The sequence below is a fragment of the Cetorhinus maximus genome, chromosome 1 (genome assembly GCF_964194155.1).
Source record: "Cetorhinus maximus chromosome 1, sCetMax3.hap1.1, whole genome shotgun sequence".
NCBI lineage: Eukaryota > Metazoa > Chordata > Chondrichthyes > Lamniformes > Cetorhinidae > Cetorhinus > Cetorhinus maximus.
Window position 1 is genome coordinate 100,450,235 of NC_135879.1, and position 19,506 is coordinate 100,469,740.

Genomic DNA, 19,506 nt, shown 5'->3' on the forward strand with positions numbered 1-19,506 from the left:
AACAGGAAACATTCACTGCATTGCTATCACTTGTGAAGCTCAGTATATCTGACTTTCCACCTTTGTACAATATTTAAACCCTGAGAGCCAATCGAGATCTATTGATCACAAGGGATAGAGGGAAGGATATTATTATTTCCTGGAAGCAAAGAATAATAAATCCAGGAAAAATTACATTATTTAGTAATACAATTGTCGGATGTGACTGAGCTGGGCAAAGTCTCAAGGAGTGGAAAAATTTCAACAATTAATAATTGTAAATAAATAGTAAAAATTAATCTCAACTTTAGATGATGTGCATTAATTCTACAAGCTAATCAAGGTCAAATTGAGTCAGTTGGATGGCTGTGACTTCAAGGTCCTCCAAGAAGCAAGAGCTATTCATCCCATCAAGCATGCACCTTCCACGTACCAAGTAGAGTTTATTTTTAATAGAACCTAGGCCACATATTTAATCTCCAGAGTTGGTGGGGTGGCAAAGGTTTCCTAAATCCTAAACACAATCATCATAAAGTCACCAAATTCATCCATTATAATTAAGGAGAATTTCCCTTGTCCCTTTCCCCATGATCTGAAACACCTACCTATTGAATCAACGGCCAGGATTTCCCGGTCGGCGAGCAGGGGGCAGGGCCCACTCGCCAACGCGGGATGACGTCAGGCGGAACTCCTGACGTCACCCCGCCTCATTTCAATTTTCATGTCGGCGGGGGCTCAGCTGAATCAGCTGTGCACCCGCCGATCTGTCAATTGCCAATTGAGACCATTGGGAAAGTAATTAACGTAATTAGTGGACCTGCCTGTCCAACCTTAAGGGGTGGGATCAGGTTTCATGTAAGTTTTAAAAAATTTAATAAAAGTGTAACAAAAAGTGATGGACATGTCCCAACTCATGCGACAGTGTCACATGAGGAGACACATTAAGGAAATTTTATTTTTCTGTTTTTAACATTTTTTAATGTGAAGCCGATCTCCCTGAGGCAGCACTTAGCCTCAGGGAGATGATTGTGCTCTTTCACGTGCATGTAAGCGAAAGAGCGCACTCTTGACTCAGGGAATCCCCCCCCTCCCACCCGCCCGCACAGGGAGCGCATAGAGCTTCCTTGCGGACGTCACGCTGGGTGAGCCTTAATGGGCCCTCCCACTTAAAATGGTGGAACTTCCCCCCCCCCACAGGGAGAAAATTCTGCCCATAATACAAGATAGGTATTTCACTCACCGTTAATCCAGTTTCACCTCTTGATCCTGTTTCCCCCTAAAACCAAAACATAAAATTTATTTAGTAAATTTTATTAATGTTAATATTTGATAAGTAGCTATCTTGAAAATTTGATGTCTCTCAGCAACATTAATTTTTTTTTAGGATCAGACACATGTTCCCCCCTCTTCCTTTATTGAGTCTCACTGGACCATGGAACAGTGCATGCCTCAGGTTTCTTTCAATGCTGCTCTGAAACCAGGTGCTAAGGCCTACACAAGACGAGCCACGGAGCCACTGCATTGCTATCACTTGTGATCCCTTTCTGCATCCTAAGAGATATCTGATTGCTGTGGGACACCTCCCAATGGCTGCATTGAGCCCATGTCCTACTGCTCCATGGTGCTTGAAACAAAACTATGATATAAAGTACTGAAATTAATCTGAATTCTTACAGGTGCTCCTGGCATTCCTCGAGGACCATCCTTTCCTGTGTCACCTGGAGGACCACGTGGGCCTGGAGGACCAGGAGGCCCTGGTGGTCCAGGTGGCCCAGCTTGACCTTGATCACCCTGGAGGTTGGTGAAAAAGCATGTGAATAAAAATGATGTGCATTAGATAGTCAGTTTGGTTATTTTTATTTACAATGACAAAGTCTCTAGGGAGGGTATTTTTAGATTTTTATGATCAACGATAAGTAATTACAGTTAAATTAAAATTCTAATGAGCGATGATACTGAGAAAATTAAGTCAACAGCAAATATGTAATTACTTCGAATTGTAATGCAAGTAAAGAAAATCAAGGAGAAGTAAGAATAATATTTACAGTAAAGAATGTAAAGAAGAATTCTACAAGTGCTAGCACTACCTTCATGAGACGTCGCTTAATAAACTGCTGATCAGCCGACAGGAACCCATGATTGACTCTTGGGTAAGGAAACGCCATCTGATCAGGCAAGGAAAGTCAAAGTTTGGAGGTCAGAGGTCAGAAAGGTGAAGGAGTGGCAAGGGAAGGTTTCAAAAGAAGGAGGAGAAACAGTTAAGAGCAGCAAGTTAACATTTCTGTCAACGACATACAGATCAGGCTGGCTATGAAATCCATGCCCTATCAATACCAATACATAAACACAATATTAAGCAATGGAAACAGAAACTGATGGAATTAATAATCCAAAGCTTGATCCATCTATCATCAAATTGACTAAATGTTTAGCTGTGAGGTATCAACCCATTCATCTGCTTTCTGTCTAGCTTTCTATTCATCTAATACAATTATCTCCAAATCCTAGTACCAAAAATCTGGAAATTAACGGTAATATGTGATTAGCTAAATTTTCCAATTGCCATTGATAACAGGATAGTAGGGTCCTTTGATATCTCAGTCATCCCTGCCCTTTTGCAAGTCATTCCAGGTCCAGGTAAGGGTCCCATGCTCAGGTTTATGAGCCATGGCCAACGACAGAACCAGTGAATCTTTGGCGGTGATGGCAAAACTAGAACTGCAAGGGACAACAGCTACCTATACAGGCAGAGGATCCTCCAGGAAGAGGACTTGTGTTTCCTTTAAACACACATGAAGAAGGCACCTCATATCTTCTTTTTCTTAGTCATATTGCTCATTGAAATTTAAGTTTGGGGCTCCTATGAGCAACTAAAGAGGAAAGTGGCAAAATAAGCAGAGAACCTGCTCTTAGGCAGATTAATACTACAACATTGGTATTACTTTAACACGTTTGATATCAATCAGAAAATCTACACTGGTGAATCCTAGACATTGTCAGTAAAATACTTAGTAATGTAGAAAATCCAACCAAAATATTAATCACCAAAAAGTGTGGTCCATAAGTGCAGTGATGTCAAAAATAGTCACTGTTTATCTCACTATGTCATTACTATATCTTTTAAAGAAGTGTCAATCTAATAGGTCCCTATCTTATGCGTGGTCATATCATTTTGCTGGTCTCAATGTAAAATTGCGTAGCTCACTGTGTCTATTAACTGGTAGATCAGCATGGATTTCACATACCAAACCATTAGGATTTACAGCGATGCATTTAGTCAGACATTAGTCCAGCATACTAATTCTGTGCTTAATCAAACAAAAGGATAAATACAAGTATTACAGCATATGAATTTAACCCTTAGACCCTACTATCAAACATGTATTGGTATCAAACAGCCAGCCAATTAAATGGGAACATTTTATTTTATTTTAATCTTGAGAAAGTTTTGTTCAGAGCCAAATCATATATAGTTATTAAAAGAATAATTTTATCAAGACCATACTGCGTCAATAATCAGAATTGGAATAGTAAGACATTCCTCTTTGTCCCACGTGAATTAAAGCCTACTTGAATGCATAATTCTTCATTATCTGCTTAAATGAAAATCATTTAACTTATACACGTTCGCTCTTGATTCGTTAACTGCATTTGAATAATTTTGTATCTAGAGCTGACTATATAGAAAGATCACTCTGCATGATGAAATTTCCCTTTTGTTTTCCTGGGTGAATTAAAATACAGTCTGTCTTGAACAACTTTGTTTCACTTTATCTTTGTTCACCCTTCAAACCATCCCCCTCTCCATAATAGAATCTCTTCCTTTCCCTCAGGTGCACCCACACTGCTCTTAGACTGTAGGATAAGATGGTCGCTTATGGTTGCTCTATGGAGGCTGTCAGTCGTCTTTAGTGAAGCAATCAGTTAGAGCACTAAAGGGTAATAAAAGCAAAATACTGCGAATATTGGAAATCTGAAACAAACTCAGGAAATGCTGGAAATACTCAGCAGGTCTGGCAGCATCTGTGGACAGAGAAACAGAGTTAGCCTTTCAAGCCGGATATGACTCTCCTTCAGAACACTGAAACGTCAACTCTGTTTCTCAGGGCACTTGAGGTGTTTGGGGAAGGGAACTTCTCCTCTGCCACTATTTCTTCCTTCTTGCTGCTGCTTTTAGACGATGGGTGGGAGTAAAGCAACATTTTAAACATCCTAATTAAATTCACTATGCTGGGAATAATATTTATTCCTTTAGACTTAAACCTTATCTCATATATGCCAGTACTAAGGAAGAGTTCCCTTTTAATTTTAAAGACTTTTATATTTAATTAGCCTAATTTTTAATAACTGACTTTGTATAGGTCATTAAGGGCGGAATTTGAATTACCTGCCCAAAGTCAACGGAACTTTGGCCACTCTCCAAATTTTCCGGTCCCGCCCATGATGATGCCCACTGCTGGTGGGACCAGGAAATCCCGGCCTAAGCCTTATTCAATTTAAACAATTACAATAGTATGCTGGTTGAGGCCTGACTGAGCACGCACACATTATCCACAAACCTTGACAGTGAGGATCTGATTACTGTGCAGAGCCGCCACTGTGGGGGACCCCGGCAAACCCTGGGAACACAACACAGTGTAGGAACAAACAAGAAAAAACACACAACAAAACAGCACAAGGTTTCCACATTGCAACATATTACAGGGCATGCCAGCTTATTACTTTCTCACTGTTACTGCCGGAGTACCACAGCTTTACCTACTCCACCATTGGAGACGAGCCAAGATTCTGAAATAACTTTCCCGAAAATGGCCGAGAGTATTTTGTTGAAGTTATCCTGTGGTAGCTTTCCACAATTTTTTTTTTTTAAAACTTGTGCCATTTTCTTATTAGTTCTCTTTATTGGGTTGAAGTTGTGCTGCATGGTATTAACCATCCCAAGCTGGGAGGGGAAGTAAATAAACCTGGATTCCTATCCAGTGCCCAATGCTAGAAATGCATGAGTACATGTCAGGTGAGGCCAGAATTAGAATGAGCTTTACTACACTCCATGATCAAATAGCAGGCCAACACATTAAAGGGGTGATTGAAATTTAATCTGCCTGACATGTAATGGAAAATAAAAACCGGATGGGATATTGAATGGCAGGTGATCTGACCCTGTCAATTTCCTACCAGGCAGATAAGGACTTATTCTTAAGTCTAGACTCATATATCATGTATTGGTAAATAGTGAGATTCATGAATTGGATCTTGTTTGAGTCAATGCCTTCAGGTGAGCAATGGACAAAAGGGTACTTGAGAACAAATAGAGGAGAACAAAGCAGGTGATTGGTGGCTTCAACAGTGGTATTTTCTGAAGAAATGTCAAAAAGCACTAAACTGGAAAATAACCTACATTGCTGCAAGTATAATACTTGCTGTATTACAAACATTTCTCATATAATAGGCAGCTTTTCATAGCTGAGATTTCAGAACTTTGCTCTTCAGGAAAGCAACAAAGACCCTTTCCAAATAAGGTTACAACAAGGAGATCGACATTAATATTTGGAATCATCAGGGAGGCTTCATTTCAGAATCTCAGCACTGTCCCTGTCTAAAGTTTTCCTCAAACTTGTTTACAAGTGACGTTCCAGTAAAATTTGTTGAAGTTACAACACAGAGCAGCACTTCTCATTAATAGCCTATAAATATATCAATCTTAATTTGCATATCAAGCCCATCTTAATTTGTGTATCAAGCTCATTCAACTTTAAGATTATTTTAAGTCATTGACCCAACACCTGCATATTCCAGAGGCAAAGCAGAAGCCAGTTAAAAGCCTATAATTCTTTTTTATTTATGGCAATCATTTTCCATTGGAGACAAGATTGTTCATCAGCTACAAAAATTATCTTCAGCATCAATCACTTAGGCTAATTTGCTGTTATAAGACGCCATGATGTATATTCTTTAATTTAACATTAATTATTTACAACATGGTGCAAAACGTTAACAATGGCATTTCTTTGTTTTCTCATTTTCAGTCATGGTCATTTATCATCTTGCTTGCTTGCTGAAATTCATATAGGTTGTAACTCTCTTATTTTTGTCGTAAAAAAAGTCTTGTAAAACAGATGTTTCAGAGGACAAACCTTGAAGTGTCAGGGATGGAAAGTGTATCTAATACAATAATAAATCAATGGATTCTTCTACAAAATATTCTTAATTTTTAATCTGCTTTCAACATTTGTAACCATTGAAAATTTTATAGTGAAAATTGGAACTTTGTAGTAGATTAGCCCTGGCTATATCTAAAAATAGGTTTCTGACTTACATTTTGTGCTGAGGAACAGCTTGGCAGTGTTGAGATTAGCAATTATCTATCATTTTTTTCAAGACAAATCAAAAAGCAGCAAATCTATATTAAGGAATACACCTCTTAAGGTTTCCTCAGTTGACCCTTCAAAGTGAGTGAATAGATGAAAGGACATTTTTAAAACAATTTCTCTTTATTTTATTTATTTTTATTCCCTTCTCTTGCACTTGATCTCCTCATCGAGTGGAGCCAGGTTACTCGTGCCCAAACCTTTGGAGAGCCTGTTCTATAATGCCTGCGTTTAATAGGAGTGTGGATATAGGGTGATTTCAATGCTTTCTGATTTTCACTGTTGCCCTCTGTCTTCTGGAAAGTCCATCTGAGATTGCCAATTTGACACTCACTGTATGAGTGAATCATGGACACAAATTCGCAACCTATTCAGTGATACATTGATTGGTGTAGCAGTACATTATCATCTTCGCTAGTAGATAGTTTAATGATCAAAAGCTGTTAAGTGCTCATAATTATCAATTATGGATATTGACAAGGTTGCATGAAAGAGAAGGAGGCTAAGTAATTAAAATGCTAAGTTGTTACTTATGCCTCACAACAAATCACTACTACAGTGGTGAATTTCCATGAAAAAGTCACTTTTTAAGGTTTCCTTTTTAGAGCCTTGGAAGTAGATCATTTTTTGGGTGTGAAACAGTGATGTAATAAGCTCCACTTGGAGTTTATCTACTTCTTAGCACTAATGTCAAGATTGCTTTTATTTCAAATAGCAGCTAACATTTTTTTAAAAAAGCCTTGTTGAGTAATTTACAACATTAATTAAAAACTATCTTTGAAGAATTATTTTAGAAGAATGACCCTCGAGTTGGGTTGTAAATGATACTCTGTCTCATCTAATGCTTCATATTGGTGTTGTACAAGTATTCAGGAAATTGCTTGTGAAAGGTAGTCCCGTGCTGCCAGGGATACAAGCCAGTTGCAGTGGAAGTGCAGCCAAATTTTTAAACTTTCAATTATAAATTTAAAAACCCTTCAGGTGCTCCACTGCACTACCTTTTCATTTCCATTGCCTGAAAAAGCTTGTTTAAACGATCTGACATGACAGGGACTGGTGACAAGTTCTTGGTGTGTTTGTTTCAATACATACAAACAAAGCCTCACCTTTCCTCATTCAAAAGTGATGTGAGCAAGCACATCCCACAGATTGATACTGCTCTGCATAGCACATGAACCTGGCTTTAAATTCATAAATTTTAGCACCATATTGTGACTTTATTACTTTCCATTTACATTGAAAACTGATAGACTCCATTGGCACTGACTAGACATGTGTTAAAATGTGTGCTTGTTTTATATACGCTTTTTATATGGATACTCCCAAAAGGGACATAATCATTCACAGTGTATCATAGTACATGATGGTTCTATTATTTTGCACTTATCAAGAAAAATCCAATAGTTAATGGTAGTCTGGAATGTGCTAAATTTGTTTCTCCTACACTCTTTAGTCAGAAGTTTAACACCTATGGTATTTTAATTGTGCATTTCTTGAGAATGTCTTGGTCTGGAATGTGCTTTATTTGATTTCTATACTTCACATTGGAACAGATTGAGGAGATAGAATTTAATTCAAACTGTGAGGAGTTGTGAATTGGTTGCAATTTAGTGACATGCACTGCGTATGGTTTGAATAAAAATAAGCCTATAAAAGAGTCAGATTACAATTATTCAAAGTTTGCAGCCCACAGACTGTTTTCAGGACATATCACTGCAATTAATTTTAGTCTGGGTATTATTATGATAATTAGGAAACCTAGGTAGATGAAGTAGAGTGAGGACAAACTCTGTTAAATTTGTAAATTGAACACAAATATATAAAAACCATTAAACATCATTTCACTGGGTTAATTAGATGTGAATTGGTAGCTTGCTTAAATATGAATATAAAGTAGGATTCTTTGTTCATTATATTTTCCAATCAGCACTCATAAAGCAAATGTTTATTTATCCTTATTCATCTGATAATAACCCTAAAAAAGCGCATGTGGGGATCATTAATCCCAACCTGAATTCCTGAATCTATCACCATGGCTAAGCAGAAGATTCATGAGAGACATTTTCTATTTAAATTCTTTTTCCCTGTTTTCACCCTTTCCCTTCTCTGGTGGGGTTTACTTTCTGGCAGCCTCCAGTACCCAGCTATATGCCACCATTTTCCCTTTTGAGTGTAGATACTAGGCTGGATTTTTACTAAGAAACGTGGCCATTTCCATGTAGTTTTCTATATAAAATAGATGAGAGGCCCTTTGCCGCAACTTTGCACCTAAAATAGTCATTGTGGTTTCTCTCCCGTGACCCCGATTTGCTTGCTGCAAGAATGATCCAATGCATTTAAATGCTGAGTGAAGTGGAGATTTGAATTAAGCGATAGACCAGACAGGAGATATTGGAGCAGTGTTTATACCTCTCTCTGTGTTACGTCTTGTGGTTCCCAGAAATTTGAAATAATCACCCTTTTAAACTCAGATACTGGAGTTTTCATCAAATATATTTCTCAGGTCACATCATGTGGTGCAGACTGATACATTATTTGTTTCTTACACAGACTGTAGTGCAGCAGTGAGTGACACTCTGGATATTTATGTATACATACACATGAACTTATAGTTCAAAAATCACATTGGAAAAATAAAACAATATAATATCCCTCTCCTTTCTTTAAAAAAATGCCTCTATATATCAATATTAACTGTTCCAATCATCAATTAATTTTTTATGTCTAAATTAAAGAAAATTAACAATCAACTCATAATTAAATTGAACTCCTTATAGCTTGTTTTCTTTTCTCAAAAAAATATTATTCATACTATTCACAGTATCGCTTAGGTTAGGTGGGAATTGTGCCTCTTCTTCTGAGCTAAAGCAACATGCAGCAGTCAGTCTGGTAGTTCTTCTTCTCAAGCTCTGCGTTATCATTCTACAGCTTATCTTTCTCTTCCAAACACTCAATGCGCCTGTCTTCCACCAGTTCTTCAGCTTCCTGCTCTACCCGCTCTGCATGGCTTCTTGCATTTCCTATTTCCTCTTTGAAACGCTCCAGCATTTCTCACACTTTGTTATTGGTCTCCAGTAAATCATTCTCTGACTGATAATGTATTAAGCTGCATCTGCAATTCACTCATTTGCTGTCTGAGCTCAGCACTTTCATTCTTTTCTTTTTCACGTTCTTCTATTTGAAGCACGTGCTGTTGAAGTTTTGGCCTGAGCTTCAGGATCTCCCTCTTAGATGCTCCTCTGCTAACTGTACAGCTGGCAGTTTCTCTTACATATGCTCTTTTTCAACATTATTATTCCACTATGATTTAGGAGCTTTAGGGGGGATTTTATGGAGCTCACAAGAGCGGGAAACGTGGCCTTAATTAGGTGCGATGCAAAATTTGGATTTCCTGACAGGGTGTTGAGATGCAGAGATAACGTCAATGGGGTATTTGTGGCGTGTCCAGCATTATGCCAGCCTGTGGCAGGTTCATACTTGTAATACATTTGCATGCCATGAATATTCATTAGCGTGAAACAGTTTTCAATAAAGTCCTACCCTCAAGATAAAGTCAGTGGCACACGAGAATCTTGTGGCACCCGGTTCATGATTATTTAAAGGTGGTGTGCACCAGTCGGCTTTGTGCAGCTGTGTGTAAGGTCAGCGGTTTGCCTTGTTTAACTCTACAGCACAAGGGAGGGGAGCAGGAGAATGACAGCTTGCATGGTGGCTTGGGACTGGCAAAGGTGAGTCAGTGGTATGGGGGGTTGTGGAGTGGGGTTGGGGGCATGGAGGATTGGGAGAGGGATCCAGGAGAGGATAGAGGGTGGGGTTGTGGCATAGAGGAGTGAAGTGGGAAGGGCTTGGCGTCCTGGATGTGTTGGGGGAAGGTGGGGACAGTCAGTCAATGTAAGAAAATGAGGGGCCTAAAGATGGTATCAGTACTGTCTAAATGTGGGTCCATCTCCGGGTGTTAGATGCCAGAGTCCTTACAGGGCTTTGAGTTCACCTACAACATTTCAATTATCCCCGCTGAGAGTGATCTTGGATAATGTCCTTTACAATGCATAGAAAGCAGGACCAGCTGAGCTTGCAAGTTCAGCCATGTCCCACAGAGTGGTGCCAACAGTACAGGACAGTAATATGAATATTCAATAAGGAGTGAATGCAAAAATACAACGTTGTTTCTTCCACAATAAAGGAAATGTCCCTAACTCCCTTGTAGCCATCAATGCATGCCAACTATGAGGCGTGCAAGTACATTTAGATCTCTGACTAAGCTAGTCTCAACATATAACAATGGTGTCCACATGAATAAAGTGAAGCCAATGTAATGTGAAATATTTACAAGTGAAATTTAATTTGGAAAAACACCCTTTGTGCTCTCAAGTATTATGTTAAGGACATGCAGTTGGGCGGGAAACTTGTGGCCGTGATGCAGAGCGTCCTCCCTATTTGACCAGGAGGCTCTTTAATAGGCTGCCTGTAGATGTAGCATTATCAGCTGATGGTGGGTTTGACCAATGGAAAGCTTCCACAGCCGCTAAATTGAATGCGTTTTGCATGGACGCCACTGGCACTTCGAATTTTAATTGTAATTGTGTGGGAAAAGGCAAAAAGAGAGAAAGTGGAAATGATGCACAGTTCTGGTTACATCATCCGAAATGGTACACTGTTGGCAAAATCCCAGTCGTAATGCTCATGTGTATGTATATATAGGTATCCAGAGTGCCACATCACTCACTGCTGTACTACAGCCTGTGTACGGAGCTAACAATATATCAGTTCGTGGCACATGGTGTGATCTGAGAAATGCCTTCAATGAAGCTCCAGCATTTGAATTTAAAAGTGTGATTATCTCGAACTTTTGGGGATCACAAGACATAACACTCTGGATCTTAATTTCCATGGAGATGATGGTTTTGGAAAGTCTATGGTGCAGCCCCACAACAGGGGCAGAATTTGCCCCCGGTCAGAGGAGGGAAGTTGATGGGCGGGCGCGCTTCTGATCGGCGCCCCCGATCGGAGGCGCGGTGCCATTTTACGTGGGCGGGCCAATTAAGGCCCGCCCAGCATGAAGTCCACAGGGAAGCGCTATGCGCGCCCTGTGTGGGCGGGGGGAATCCCTAAAATCGAGAGTGCGCTCTTTCGCGCATGTGCATGAAAGAGCGCATTCATCTCCCTGAGGCTGAGTGCTGCCTCAGGGAGATCGCCTCTACTTTCAAAAGTATGAAAAATAGAGAAAAAAAAATTCCCTTACATGGCCCCTCATGTGACAATGTCACATGAGTTGGGACATGTTCATAATTTCCAAAAAAACTTTATTAAAATTTTTAAAACTCTACATGAAACCTCATCCTGCCTGTGGATGAGGTTTCATGTTTTTTCTACTTCCCGCCGGGGCTCCTGGCCTGCCCGCCAACCTTAAGGGCAGGTCCACTAGTTACTTTAATTGCTCTGTCAATGGCCTCAATTGGCCATTGACAGGTCGGCGGGCGCGCAGCTGATTTTGCTGAACTCCTGCCTTTCTGAAAATTTAAATGGGACATGGTGACGTCGGGAGTTCCACCCGATGTCACCGTGTGTCATTTTACGCATCGGTGAGTGGGCCCCGGCCCCACTCGCCGACGGTAAAATCCTTCCCCAGGAAACTTTATAAGGAGTGGAGTGGACAAAAATCAAACCTTCACTCCCTATGCCAAATGTTGCCTAACTCTTTAAATCATTCAGCGTTTGAACTGCAGCGTAAAGAAACGTAATGCCTGGTTTAGAGGGGGGTCAGCTTGCACATTACCTGCGACCAGCAGAAAAGAAGGAAACTGACATGCAGGACTCAATGACATCAGCTCTGATTGTTAAAATGAGTTTAAAATAGGAATGCCTGTTTGAAACACAATGTGAGGCCAGTTCTTAACTGATTTGCGACCAGAAGTCACATGAAGTACAAATCGAGTGTAAACCCAGTGCAATGGGCCACCGTGCCTTTTCCCTCTGTTTTGTATCACAGAAATAGGCACAGGCAAGATGTATTGCACAGGAAAATTGATCACTTTCTCACTAAACTGCCTGAGGAACTGGAAGCTGTTGATGACTTTGTACTTTCCAGAAAGCAGTACCTGAGCAGCAGGCAGCTTTCCTCAAGGAAGTGCCTTTACAACCATTGGGAAAGGGTTATTAAGAGGAAAATATTCCCCTTGTTATTATGTTATACATTATAGGTTATACAGAATACAAACCATCATATAATCCTTCTGCCATTATCAAACGCTGTGGCCCAAAAATCTTCAGTGCCCACTTTACTCTTGACCCTGCTGGTGTATCATATATATCTTTTCAGTAGGCACTTGTGCCAGTATGGACACATCCTGGAAGCCCACCTGGGTATAGGGAGTATGGAAAATGTGGCATTGAATGGCTGCTTTTGGTTCCAGGGGAGGAGCTGTAAGCTTGAACAAGGTGCAGTTTTAAAAGTGATTTCCCCCCCAAGCACCCCATCCGTGATTTCCAGGAGGGTTGATCAGGGAAAGGCTCAGTGGTAGCACTCAGCTTGGAGTCAGAAAGCCATGGGTAAGAAATTTCCTGTCGGCAAGCGGGGGTGGGGCCCACTCGCTGATGCGTAAAATGACGTGTAATGACGTCGGGCAGAACTCCCAACATCACCCCGTATTTGCATTTGCAGGTCGGCGGGGGGTGCAGCTGAATCAGCTGTGCGTCCGCCGACCCGTCAACGGCCAATTGAAGCCATTCAAAAATCAATTAAGCTCATTAGTGGACCTACCCAACCTTAAGGCATGAAAAGCATGAAACCTCATCCACGGGCGGGATGAGGTTTCATGATTGAATTAAAAAATGAACACTTTTAATTAACGTTATGTCCATGTCCCAGCTCATGTGACACTGTCACATGAGCTGGGACATGAGGGGACATGGATGGTGAATGAAATTTTCACTGCACTAACTTTTTCACTTTGGGAACCGATCTCCCTGAGGCAGCACTTAGTCTCAGGGAGATTGGAGCGATCCTTCGCGGGCATGCAGGAAGAAGCGCACTTCCGATTTTAGGAATCCCCCTCCCACCCCACACAGGAAGTGCACAGGGCTTCCCTGTGGACGTCACGCTGGGCGGGCCTTAATTGGCCCGCCCACTAAATTTGGCGGCGCCCCCCCAGTCAGGGGCGCTGATAGGGGGGGAAAATTTTGCCCATAGATTCAAGCCTGACTTCAAAGACTTGAGTACATAATCTCGGCTGATGTTCCGTCATGTTACTGAGGGAGCGCTGAAGTATCAGAGGTGCCGTCTTGTGGGTGAGAGTTTAAACTGAAGCCCCAACTGCCTGCTCAAGTGGACGTAAAAGATCCCACATACTATTTGAAAAGCAGGGAAGTTCTCTCAGTGCCCTGGATGACAGTTATTCCCCAACCAACAACACAGAAATACTTTCATTGGTCATTATCTCTCATTGCTGTTTGTAAGGCTTTCCTTGCTGTCTGCCACATGGCTTACATTAAAACAGTGACTACATCTCAATAATACTTCTTTGGTTATTAAGGGTTTTGTGACATCCTGCAGATGTGAAAGGCACTATGCTATGCAAAGAAAATTATTCTGTTTTCCTTCTTTTTTAAACATTTCAACTATTGTAGACAAACACAGTAAATTGCATAACAGTATCCTATCCTGGGGCACTACTCTCTCTCTCTCGCTCTCTTTCTCTCTCTTACTTTAAAAATTGGCAACCTATCATGTACTTGTAAAAATGGTAAATAATCAATATTCAATGCACTCCTTGCATTTCCTTTTTAACAACATTCATTATATTACATAGAAACCATGGGCTGAATTTTAGCATATTGCTCCCCCATCCCAACCCCCCCCCCCCCCCCCCCCCCCCCAACCCCCCCAAGTTACAAATGTCGATTTCAAACTGACCATATAACATGCTGGAGGCTGGCTGAATGAACAGATTGGCCAGCAGCTTTAGCAGTCCAGGCAGTGCCAGAACTCAGCAGGGAATGCTGCTGTAAGCAATGGATTCTGAACTAAAATAAGTCCTAGACTTTGAGGGCGGAAGGGATCAGGCACTCTAGGGAGGAATGGCAAGGAGTTGCGGGGATGAGAAGCACAAAGGAGATCTATCATCTTGGGGGATGGTGCCCCCTATGTCCACAGAGCACCCTGCCCCTGAAGGGTGAACCCTCCCCCTTCTTCCTGCTTTTTAACCAGTTGGGTTAAAAAAAGCCTGTCCACTCCTGCCCTCCTGCCCATGCCAACTGTATTATAGCACAGGCATTGTAATATCAGATCAATTAGCTTGTTAACAAGCTCGATTTCCCATTAATTTTTTTAAAAAACGGCAGGTGGGCTGCTGATTTCAGCGCCTACCTATCATTTTATGGGGATTGGATTGGTGGTGGGCGGGAAGGTAGTGGGCTAGCCACTTGTCATATTTTATATGCCCCCTACCCCCTCCCAAACTGAAAATATGCCCAGCAGGACCTATAAAATCCAGCCCCATATCTGCTGGTTACAGATGGAAATCAAGATTCAAATACTCCTGGGCAAAGCATTCTAGGTAACAGAGTAAAATTAATATAGTCAGCGTCTTGTTACTGCACTATGACCACAATTCAAATTCTTCAATGGCTACAAGTTGACACTTATCAAATTGAAAGACTGAAAATTTGTCATTCAGTCTGACTCCATTTGTACCGACAGTTAAGTGTATTTTCCTGATGATAAAATTTGATCAGCATTGTTTGAACTACAGCCAGTCAGTAACTGATCAGTCCTCGTTAAGTATATATTGACTTTGACTTTTGCACAAGGACAGGCTAATGCTATCCTCAGTTCCTGACACTTTGACAGATACAGATAATACATTTGTTTAATTTAGTGTTTCTGGGCATCTACTATTGCTTCAAGTGCTAATTTGAGGGAGGGGAAGGGGTGGAGTTGGGCCAATAGCACTTTGTTGGAAAATTAACCACTGTAATGTTTGTTTTAACTAGAAACACCCTTCGGAGGAACACAAGATCTGGTAAGCTACAAGAGCACATGAATCAAAAACATGCTGTTACAATCCACATGCTGTGACTGTAAAAGGCCAAAGATCAATTATCTTTTTTTAAAATCATACTACAAAGTGCTGGAGGACACATAAAAACTGAGCATTTGGCTGTGGTGGTGAACAGATCTAATAACACACAGAAGTTCTTAATTTAAATGAGCTGACATCTCAAAAGAACAGAAAACCTTCTTCTAACACTTATATAATCAGACACACATGGAAATTAATAGACATCATTTGTCTAACTCCCTTGCACGCTCTATGTGTCTGTATGCAGTCATCCAGTGAAACTGTTTCTCCAGAGTTGCCGTAGACTTAAGAGGGAGAATTTTAACCCACCTGGTGGCAATGGGATGGGGACGGGGGAGCCTTTAAAATGGAGTATTTAGCTTTACTTCCCCATTTTCTCTGGTTATCACTTTAACTGTAGCAGAGTTTCATAAATTTATGAAAATTGGGGTTGCATTAGAGCCAATGGGGTCCCGACTGAATTTCAACTCAGGCAGCTACGACTATCATGCCAGCAGCTGTCAAGAGGATGAAGCGGTTCTCCAAGGTACCTGGAAATTTTCCTTTATGGGGCCAGAGGCAAGAGCTAGCCAGCTGCTGATTTCTGCCCATTTTAAGCCAAACGTGCAGTTGATGTTGAGAGTTAAAATGCTATGCACTTCGACTTAAATCTGTGAGTGTATCCACCCAGAACGACTGGGGATTAAACTCCATCACTACTATACTTGCCAAGACATTCCCACCCCTAGTGCATTTTGGTTTATTTTTATTCTGTGGCTAGCAGAACCGGTACAGGCAGTGGTACCATTCACAGGCTGCTGGAGAACAAGCAGTACAGTAAACAGGAACATTCATTTCTAATTATCAATGCACTTCAGCGATTGAGACATGCTGGAGAAATGACCTTGTGCTGTGGATGCACAGTCCCATCTAACCCCAGGAAGGCCGTGGTGATTGAAGGTATAACCTTTCCTACTGCCTTTAGGGGGTCATGTGATTGTTCTGACGAATGAGCCCTAAGCACGGGTAATTCAGAGGGTGGAGCTTTCTAGTTGTGAACCTGGTTCAAGCATGTAGCTTCTAAAAGAGCTCTGTAATAAAGTTATCTGTTTCAAGTAAGAAACCTGTCCAGTACCTCAAGTTCAATACAAAGGCCTAACACTTGTGACACTAGTGGCAAAACAGGACCTTCATCACAGCCCTGATAAGTTAATTACTCCAGTGTGCCAGGAATATTCTTCAGTCAATGAAACTGATGTGGAGTTGAGAAGTATATTGGGAAAAGATCATCATTTCATGAGCAACTACACTCAAGCCATCATGCAGTACACCCCAGAATGCCATCATGCTGTTGTTGGAAACTTACCCGTGGACCCTGGTCCCCTTGATCACCCTGAAGGACACAAATATGGTTAACTGACATCAATGCAGAAACAATGAGAATTTAAGAATTTTGTTCTATAGAGATAGGTGCTTTATGTTTTTACACATAAAGGAAAATATATTTTGTCCGTAAAAATGATTATTTTCACAAACCTTGTCTCCTTTTGGACCAGGTGGACCCTGCAATGAAACAATTTAAAGTCATGAATTGTTTTTTCCTCAAATTGTACTCCTGAAATTCAAAACCAGTCCATTTAGTTGTTTTTTTTTAAAGAAATAAGTACTGCATTCTCATATTGAATCAAAATAAAAGATGCCTATTTCCTCACACCCCTCTCATGCCATGCTCCACTTCTCATCCAAGAGGGAGCTGGCGAGTGATCTGCTAATACCGCTCTGCAAAATGACATGCTTATGAATGTCCTGGAGTGGTTTGCCTGATAATTTCCCTTCTTTCTGTAGTGAAGTACCTGGCTTCACCTTGCTGATCTGGCTAAAACTGAGAATTAAGTGGGTATGCAATAGTTGACACCAACCCACATCTTATACTCTGTGGTGTCCTGAAGTATCAGTCCCTTGGACCATGGACATTAGAGGCGGAATGCAATCCAGGTGACGGGGGTCTAGCCCGCAGGCTGGAGAGCTGGTGAGAGCCCTGCTTTACCTCCTTTTAGGAAGGCCTGCTGCTTTAAGTGCCAATCAGGCACTTAACTGGGCAGCAGCAGGCCTTGCCTGGAATCAAGGACCCTGGGGATGGAAATCTTGCCTCTCGAGAGTTGCTAACCAATCAGATGCAGCAAGGACAGGGGGTGACTTTCAGTAGCCCTCCCCACTTCCTGATGCTGGGTCTCTCAGTCAGGCATCAACTACCTGACAACGAGGGACCCCCTGGGAGCCCGCAAGTGAACCCAACAGGGTTTTGCTTTTTGGACTCCCCGCATGGCGATTCCTCCGCTCGCTGATGGTTGAATATCAACCATCAATGTCAGCATGAGGCCCTTAATTGGGCATTAATTGTCCATTTAAGGGCCTCAACTGGCAGCAGGTCAGGAAGGACGTCCATGAGCCTCCCCGGCTCCAGACTTAATCAGGGCAGAGGCGGGAAGGTGGCGGAGTCCTCACCAGCACCTTCCTGCCTGATTAAACACCTTTCTGCCTCCAAACTTACCTTGGGGGGAGGGCATTCAATTCCACCCTAGGAGTCAACCACATATTGTTGGTATGAAGTTACATGAAGGATAGAGGTGGCAGGTCCCTTCTCTGAAGCACATTAACAAACCTGTTGGGTTCTTACAACATTCCAGTAGCTTTCATGGAAGTTATTTTTAATTGAATTTAATATCACAATATACCACGATGCGAATGAACTCACCAGGATTGCTAGCCCAGTACTTTAATAACTAGGTCACAACGCCCTAAAATTATGGTGCATATAGTGTAAGCTTGGTGAAAACTAAGCTCCAAGGGTATGTACTCATTTTATGAGATGGCTTTTATGGGAGAAGGATTGAGCTGTTTGCTATTGTTTGCAATACAGTAAGAGATGTTCTTTGCACACATGTTTATGATTCTAAAAATTAACCGTGAGCAGTAGAAATCTCCCACAAGTCATTATTTTTACACTGTACATGATGCTGAATGTATTAATTTTCAGTATGTCCATAGTGCACTTGGGAACATATTTAACACACAAATATGAACAGTGGGTTCCCTTGTCATTAAGGGCCCATCTTGGACATCCTCCAGTTGAGGAGGCTGGGAAATCTGGTTGAAGCTGCTCACTCTGGGGTTGGTGATTGGGGGAGAGCGGGTGTGTTGCAGCTGCTGGGGGAGAAAGTTCTCCACCTCCAGATAAATAAAACCATCTTGAGGTCCGATGTTAGTGCAGTCGCTGCCATTTTTGATTTGGTGTCCAGGCTTGGACACTGCACCACTACCCCCACCACCCTCATCCATCATTGAGCATCCCAGATTCATACTGGTGTCTAGGGCACTCAGCATTAGGGAGAAAGAGGGCCAAAGAGTGAAAATTCTGACCCTGTCATTTGAGTTGGACGATGTTCTGCTCTGAATAGCAGACTGGGCGGGGAGCCATTGAGCAGGGGCCCTGTATAGGCAGCCCAAAGAAAAGCTGGAAAGTGCATTTGAATAACTGCATTAATCACTCCCCCCCTCCCCACCACTTTCGTCAGCCTTTGGCCACAGACCCTTCTGGTTGTTGCTCTCAAGTGTGCCTACCCACCCTATTTCTTCCTCTTCCTGGTTCACTTCCCTCTCATTCTAGCAGCAGGACCTGAGAGTGAAAAGGTCTGTTCCAGGAGTATGGCCAGGCCATGGCAATAATCCAAGGCAGGAAAATTATAAGCACATTTTCCATCACAGGACAGCGCACACACATTTAATCTACTCAGATGGATCTCTAATTAGTGAAAACATGAAGAGTCTGATGAAAAGACAGGGTAAAAATGCTAACCAATCTTATCTCATTGAAATGCTTACTGACCTGCTGTACATTTGCTGCATTTTCTGTTTTTATTTCTATATAACCATGACTACCCACTTGACACACTGGGCGTGGGGTTAACAAATGCTGAGCTAAGGCACAAGGTTTTAAAAGCAGATGGATTCCTCTGCAGCTGAAGATGCTTGGTGGTCCTGAAGACCAGTGTCCAATAAATCTGCATCAAATAAAAGGTATCATCTTCCTCCCTGTTCAG

General features: G+C 41.6%; 1 protein-coding gene across 1 annotated transcript in view; it reads right to left on the minus strand.

Annotated features, from left to right (window-relative positions):
• The window catches only part of col25a1 (collagen type XXV alpha 1 chain), a 227,159-nt gene extending 210,192 nt beyond the window's left edge, over positions 1 to 16,967 (minus strand). Inside the window, exons 1-6 of the mRNA XM_078544797.1 lie at positions 16,943 to 16,967; positions 16,773 to 16,799; positions 4,539 to 4,598; positions 2,067 to 2,144; positions 1,654 to 1,770; positions 1,220 to 1,255 (exon numbers count right to left, since the gene is read on the minus strand). Coding sequence (XP_078400923.1) covers positions 1,220 to 1,255; positions 1,654 to 1,770; positions 2,067 to 2,144 — 231 coding nt within the window. The 5' untranslated portion in view covers positions 4,539 to 4,598; positions 16,773 to 16,799; positions 16,943 to 16,967. The remainder of the gene's footprint in view (positions 1 to 1,219; positions 1,256 to 1,653; positions 1,771 to 2,066; positions 2,145 to 4,538; positions 4,599 to 16,772; positions 16,800 to 16,942) is intronic.
• Positions 16,968 to 19,506: the final 2,539 nt, after the last annotated feature.